Source organism: Chiroxiphia lanceolata, chromosome 9 (genome assembly GCF_009829145.1).
Source record: "Chiroxiphia lanceolata isolate bChiLan1 chromosome 9, bChiLan1.pri, whole genome shotgun sequence".
Taxonomy (NCBI): Eukaryota; Metazoa; Chordata; class Aves; order Passeriformes; family Pipridae; genus Chiroxiphia; species Chiroxiphia lanceolata.
Genome location: NC_045645.1, coordinates 29,715,094 through 29,722,342, shown reverse-complemented (window position 1 = coordinate 29,722,342; position 7,249 = coordinate 29,715,094). Strand labels below are relative to the sequence as shown.

Below are 7,249 nucleotides of genomic sequence, written 5' to 3'. Positions count from 1 at the left end.
TTTCTGCTCTGGGGGTTCCCTGTACCATGCTGAGATTTGAGGGGAGTTTCAACTGGTCCAAGTGCAAGGAGCTGCACTTTGGGGTCAGGGCAGCCCCAGAGATGAGTAAAGGCTGGAAGGTGAACTCCCAGAGGGCAGCCCTGGGGAGAAGGACCTGGGGATTCTCATGAATGACAAGCTGGACACGAGCCAACAGTGTGTGTTGGCAGCCCAGAGCCCCCCGTGCCCTGGTCTGGTCCCACAGTGTGGGGATCCCACAGGGGGGAATTCTGCTCCTCTGCCCCTCAGGTGAGACCCTACCCTGGAGAGCTGCTCCAGCCCTGGGGAACAGCACAGGGAGGACATGGAGCTGCTGGAGAGAGTCCAGAGGAGGCACTGGAGATGCTCCGAGGGCTGGAGCCCCTCTGCTCTGGAGCCAGGCTGGGAGAGCTGGGGGTGTTCATCTGGAGAAGAGAAGGCCCCAGGGAGACCTTGGAGCCCCTTGCAGGGCCTAAAGGGGCTCCAGGAGAGCTGGAGAGGGACTGGGGACAAGGGATGGAGGGACAGGACACAGGGAATGGCTTCCCACTGCCAGAGGGCAGGGAGAGATGGGATATTGGGAAGGAATTGTTCCCTGTGAGGGTGGGGAGGCCCTGGCACAGGTTGCCCAGAGAAGCTGTGGCTGCCCCTGGATCCCTGGAAGTGTCCAAGGCCAGGCTGGATGGGGCTTGGAGCAACCTGGGCTGGTGGAAGGTGTCCCTGCCCATGGCAGGGGTGGGACTGGATGAGCTTTAAGGTCCCTCCCAACCCAAACCATCCTGTGATGATTCTGTGATGATGATGATGATGGTGTCAGGTCTCCTGCATTTGAACAGGGGGCTGATGGAAGGGCTCTGCTCTGGGGTTCTGCTCTTTAATGAGGAAAGCCATGAGGGTGAGGGGCAGCAGCTCATTTGGAACATCCCTGCAGCATCAGCTGGAAGTTTAGTAACATCATCCAAGGAAATAAGAAATATCTGCCTCTCTGAAGCCAGTTCCAAAGCTGCCCCTGTGAACCCCACATTTGTGAGCTGAAACAGAATCTAAAGTTTTGGGTCAGATCATGCTTGTCTAGTTAGGTTTTCTTGATGTTTTACTTTTGATTATTATTTTTGTGGGGTTTTTTTTCCCCTATGATTAGCCCATGCCAGATTTTCCAGACAAACCCACTATCCCCTTTAGGGAGACAGAAGTCTGATGTGAAAACATCAAAGGATGGCATTCAGCATCCTTTCCATGAACTCACAGAAGCACAGGTGCAGTTCTCTACTGCCTTTCTTTTCATTCCTCTAGACTCTTACACAACTGATTAAAGTTTCAGTAACTGGTTAAGACAATGCATTCCTGTTCCTTTGTTGTTTTCTCAGGAAAGCAGCTTTCCCAGCATGGTACCTGTTGGAGGGTTTTACAGGAGGGTCTGCCAGCCCCCTTGGCATGTGGAGAGAAACCTGAGCAGATGGTGATGGCTTTCCCTGGGGATCCTGCCTTAACACTTGGATGAAAACTCATTCCTTAGTTCCTTCCTGTTGAGTGGCTCTTGGGAGTGTTATCTGAGAGACAGATGAAGGAGGTCTGTGGAACCACAGGTGGGATGGCAGGGGAGTGTTTCAGCTGAAAATGAACCTCCCTGCCCTGTGCCTGCAGTGTCTGAGCCCTCCAGTCTCATCATCCTCTGAGCCTCCTCATCAAAAAGGTTCACCTTCCCCTGCTCTAAACCTTGATGGACTTCACTGACTAATTAAGACACTCGTGCCTCTGGGCCACTCTCTACCTTTAAAGGGTGAGAATTGCAGCATAATTAGTGGTGCTAATGAGATAAATTACCATTTTGCAGCCTGCCTGAAGTCCTTGAAGAGGAGCAGGAGTAGAAGGAGTTTGCTGCTGCTTCTTGCAACAGGGATTTGTGCCTCAACGCTTTAGGAATGACTTATGGTCTACCTCTGTTTGCAGGTTTCATGATGCCACCCAGGATTAGCTGATTTTTGCCATTAAAGGGAGATAAAATGATAAAACTAAAAAGCAGTCTGTAAATTTCAGCAACAAGGGGTGCCATTTTGTAATGGATGGGACTTGGATATTTTTATGTTCCTCTTTATTTGCAGTTTGGCTCTACCCGGGGGAGACAACATTAACTGCCAGGAGGCAAAGAGTGCAACTAATAACAACATGGGTTTTATAGGATTGTGGGATGGTTTGGAAAAGCACAAGGATATTCCTTCATATCAGTCTATTTTAATCAGGTATTAAAGAATCATTAATGAGAGCGAGAAAAAGTTTTGAAGGAATGGATTAAGCTGCACTGATGAAAATCTGGTGTAAATACTCCCTCCATGTTAGAAGGAAGATGTTTCTTATTGTGACGGTGGGTGGTGAGGCCCTGGCACAGGTTGCCCAGAGAAGCTGTGGCTGCCCCATCCCTGGAAGTGTCCAAGGCCAGGTTGGATGGGGCTTGGAGCAACCTGGGCTGGTGGAAGGTGTCCCTGCCCATGGCAGGAGAGTTGGAACTGGATGAGCTTTAAGATCCCTTCCAAACCAAACGATTCTGGGATTCTGTGAGTTGACCATTCGTCACATCTGAGAAGAGCTGTGGATTTTACAGCCAGAAGTCTGACTCCAAAAATTCCATATGGATGAAGATTCCTCCCACACAAAAGGTGCCAGGACAGAAAGCTCTTGCTGCCCATGGAGTGCCCAGGCTGGCCCACAAAGTGCACCAGAAACCATGAAGGCAAGGGCTTTCTTTTCTGGGGAACAGGGCTGATGTTCGCTTGACAGAATCCTAGAGCCGAAATAGGAAGTCCAGCTAAAAAAATTGAATACGGACGAAGATTCCTCCCAGACAAAAGGTGCCAGGAGAGAAAGCTCTTGCTGCCCACAGAGTGCCCAGGCTGGCCCAAAAACTGCATCTGAAACCCAAAGGTTCCAGGCTTTTTTTCCTGGGGAGAAGGGCTCCAGCGGCCCCCTGGCTCGGGGGCAGAGCAGCCTGCAGAGGAGCCCGCACACCCCAAGCACGGCGGCAGTGGGTGGGGCGCAGGCTGCTGTCCCACGGGCGGCTGCAGCACTGGCAAGGGGCTTATGGCCTCTGACCCCCAGTTGCTCAGGCCTTCCCACACCCTGTCCCCTCAGGGCCTCCTCTGCCCAGCCTGTCCCCTCACAGTCTCCCGCCACCCACTCCCTCACGCATTCCCCTTGGTGCTTCCCAATCCCTCATCCCGGCAGGGCCTCCGCAGCACCTCAGCCCTTCAGGGCCTCCCAGCGCCCCGTCCCCTCAGGCTCTCCCCCAGCCCCGACAACCGGCCCGGCAGCGGCGCAGCCCTGAAGGAGCTCCACAGGAGCCGGCTCAGGAGGCACCTGCCAGCCCTCAGCAAGCCAGACAGCAACACACGGGCAGGCCACAGATGCTGCTTCCTGCCTGGCACAGGGCCTGTGGCCACCTCCCAGGACCAGCTTCTCAGGGATCCCCACAGCTCCAGGCTCTGGCCATGCACTCTGCTGCAAGTGCTGAGGCTCCAGCAGAACCCCCCAAGGCCAAGGGCCTTTTGGGCACTTTCCCTTGCCCACTGCACCTTTGGGCAAGTGTTGTGGAGCACAAGGGCCCTTTTTCCCCTCTTCCCAGATTCCCTGTGGACGCCGAGCACCAAAAAAACCTCCTGAGCCTCCGTGTATGCTGAGAGGAATTTCATAGTCTCAAGTTGGGGTAACAGGAACTTGCTGAAGAGAGGGTTCTGTCCCGCAGGCTCAGGTGGGCCCATCAGACAGGGTTCCCAGAATAAGTTCTCCGCTGACCTCCGGCAGCTGCCCCAGAGAGGAGCCTCCCTATTCTGCACCTTCTGGAGCTGATCTTCAAACTGCTGGAACCTGGAGAAGACTGAGGTCTCTGGACAGCTCTAAGGATTTCCTGGGTTTGAAGTGCCAGGCTTTTGACAGCAGCGCTGTCGGGAGTCATGTCTTCAATAACTGGAAGAGAAAAGAACAGAGCCAAGGTCAGAGAGCAGATCTCTGGCGAGCCAAGAAGCCCCTCCTGCCAGGACCATCCCACCCAACTCTTGCCATGGCCAGGAGGGAGCAGGGCCCAACGGGATCAGCCAGGAGGTGCTGGCCACCAATCCCCCCCATGCCGCTGAAATCTGTCTCTGCTCTGCCCAAGCCGTTGCTCATCTCTGCAGGGAGCAGAGCCCTGCGCAGCCAGGGCAGGATTGCAGCTCCCTGCCCCGGGCTCTGTGTTCCCCTCACCAGCCCCACTGCCCTCACTCACCGTTAATGGCGACCTGCAGCTCTACCCGCTGGCCCCTCATGTACCTCCCGGCGATCCCTGGGAACACAGACGCTGTCAGGGCCCCAGCGGCACAGCTTCCCCCCAGTGGCTCTGCCGGCCCGAACACACGCCCTCCTGCCCTGGCAGGGCTGAGCCCGGGGCCTTCCCGCCTGGGGACTCCCCAGGGCTGGGCTGGCACAGGGCGGCAGCAGCCGCCAGGGCACTCGGGGCTCCCCAGCACATCCCTGGGCCGCATCCTGCTGCCGCTGCAGCAGCCGGGGCTGGGGCCGAGCTGCAGCGGGGCGGGGAGGGACCTTGTGGCTCACCAATGAACCTGAGGGCCGCCTCTCGCACGGGCTCCTGTGGGCTCTCCAGGTACGGCAGGGCCTGGCAGGCGTACTCGACTGCTCTTCTCTTGTCGTTTTCCAGCTGCAGAGAGCGGCAGGGCACAGAGGGAAGGGTTGGCTGGGGCTCTGCCCCTTGGCCGGGCGCTGCCTGCGCCCAGCACTGGCCTCCCCTGGCTCGGGCGCAGAGGAGCCTGCAGAGGAGCCCGCACGCCCCGGGCAAGGCAGCAGCGGGTGGGGCGCAGGCTGCTGTCCCGCGGGCGGCTGCAGCAGTGGGCAGGGGCACAGTGCCGGCCCCGCACTCTGGGCATCGGGGACTGCGGCTTTGGGGTCGTCCTTACCAGGCACTCGCCGAACCTCCAAGGCTGCTCTGTCTTCAGCAGCTTCACCAGATCCCTCCTCTTCAGCAACCCCGCTGCACGAAGCAGCGCTTTCCGAGAGGCCTGCAGAGCAACAGAGACCGGGACATGGCATCACAGCCCAGGGCACGGGCCCCATGTCCCTGGAGCAAGGCCAGGAGGAGATTGGAGCCTTGGAGGTGCCAGGGCAGGAGACAGCCCAGCCCCCTGCCACGGGGACACCAGACTCTGCAAGCTCTCACTTCTGCCACGTCCTGGTTCTCATGATGCCAGTGGAAAAAAAGTGGGAGCAGGCTGTAGATGACGTGTGTCTTCAGGAGTTGTTTGCTCTTATCCACTGCCAACTCCATCACCTTTTGGAAGAGGTAAATGGAGAGCAGCTGCACATGGATGTTGTCCTGATGGCAAGGAAGAAGAAAAGACCTCAGCACCGGCTGCTCCAGGCCCACCGGGACACAAGCCTGCAAATCCACAGGCCACAGTTTCCTGGCAGCACCCAGCGCCTGGGGTGGGGGGCACAGAGCCTTACGTAGCCAAAGAGTGGCGGGAGCAGCTCAGCCAGCCGCAGGGCAGTGGGGGTGGAGATTGGGATGTCTCTGTCCTGGACTTGATTGATGAGTACAGAGAGGACCATCCCCACCAACTCTCCGCCTGTATACCACAGTAGCTCCACGAGGCTTGGTGTCAGGCTCCGCACACCGTCAGCCTGTGTGGAACACAATGGTGTGCTGTGAGGCCACGAATCATGGAATCCTAGAATATCCCGAGTTGGAAGTGACCCACAAGGATCATTGAGTCCAGCTCCTGGCCCTGCACTGGACCATGCCCAACAATCCCATCGTGTCCCTGAGAGCGTTGTCCTTGAGCTCTGGCAGCCTTGGGGCTGTGACCTCTTCCCAGTGGGGCCTGTTCCAGTGCCAGAGCACCCTGTGAGTGAAGAACCTTTCCCTATTCCCCAAGCTAAACCTCCCCTTGGCCCAGCCAAGCCCAAGCGATTGCGCTCCCCAGCCCCAGGCTGTCGGCACAGCTTCAGCCAATTGCCCCCTCCTCACCATCCCAGGAGCCTTGCTCAGCAGCACGAGGCCTCTCAGCACCAGGCGATGCATCTCTGTGCACTGGCTCCAGAGGCGCCTGGAAAGGATCTCCAGGACGATGTCACTCCATTCAGTCATGTCCGGGCAGTCCAGGGCCTGAAAGGCAGGGAGCAGTGACGGGGTGCCCGGCCGGCAGGAGCCCAGACCCGCACCGGGCTGGGCCCAGGCAGCAGCGCAGGGCGCGGCACCGTCCCGGGCAGCTGCAGCTGCGAGAGGGCAGAGAGGTGGAGGCAGGTCAGCACGGCAGCGCTCGCCATCAGGCTCACCTCCACAAGGAATGCCATGGCAGGAAGCTCCCAGGAGGTCTTCTCCCTGGTGAGCAGCCTCAGCAGGCAGAGGGCAATCGGATAATACAAGGGGCTCGAGGCACGGCGCATCTCCCTGCCCGGGGGAAAGAGGCACCATCAACCCTGAGCCGGGTGGGCCAACCTCTCCCGGGAGTCACTGACAGAGTCCTGGTCTTTCCCCACCAGGTTGGGAGGGGACGAGGGCACTCTGGGAGGCGGCTCCTCCTGTGCACCCGCCTCTCCCAGCCTTTGCCACTCTGCTCGGCCATCCCTGGGTGACAAGGCCCTCTGGCCCACGACCACGGGCACTGTGTGGGGTGCCCCGTGGACAGGCAGAAAGGACAGGGGCAGCGGGGACAAGGGGGTCTCACCTGGCCAGCAGACCCACTGCATTGTGGTGGGTGTCAGCACTGAGGAGTGTGTCCCAGCCGCGCTTCCGTTCCATTGAAAGCACGACATCTTCACACTCGAGATGACAAAGCAGAGCCTTCAGGGTCAGCACTGCAAACCTGGGTGCAGAGCAAAGCCCAGGTCATGCTGGGAGCCCTGAGCAGCCCCAAGGGCATGAGAGGGTCAGGAGGACTGGGACAGAGCACCTCTTGGAGTCTGTTGGAAGGTTGTATTGCTTCTGACATTCCCTCCACAAGGTGTCAACTTCCTCTGGAGTCTGCTCTGGGCTGATGGAAATCTGGAAGAGCAGATCCACGAGGAGACGGGGGGAATGCTTTTTCAATGGCTCTGGGCACTGGAGCGTCTGGAGGATCTCCCAAATCACCCTGATTGCCTGCAAAAGATAAAGCACCCGGACACAGCTCTCAGTGCCCAGATGTCCATGTGAAAGAGCCCAGGTGTGGGAGGGAGAGGCCAGGGAAGACGCAGGGGCAGCCCCCAG

General features: G+C 58.2%; 1 protein-coding gene across 3 annotated transcripts in view; it reads right to left on the bottom strand.

The window, feature by feature from the left end:
- Positions 1 to 3,681: 3,681 nt before the first annotated feature.
- LOC116790785 (maestro heat-like repeat-containing protein family member 7) overlaps positions 3,682 to 7,249 on the bottom strand; it is a 29,884-nt gene continuing 26,316 nt past the window's right edge. For 2 of the 3 annotated variants that reach the window (XM_032696164.1, XM_032696161.1), the window contains 3 exons: positions 4,600 to 4,702; positions 4,274 to 4,330; positions 3,682 to 3,975 (listed from right to left, as the gene is read on the bottom strand). In XM_032696164.1, coding sequence (XP_032552055.1) covers positions 3,770 to 3,975; positions 4,274 to 4,330; positions 4,600 to 4,702 — 366 coding nt within the window. In that variant the 3' untranslated portion in view covers positions 3,682 to 3,769. Of the gene's footprint in view, positions 3,976 to 4,273; positions 4,331 to 4,599; positions 4,703 to 4,958; positions 5,037 to 7,249 lie in introns of all 3 variants that reach the window. The other variant, XM_032696163.1, reaches the window with a different exon arrangement.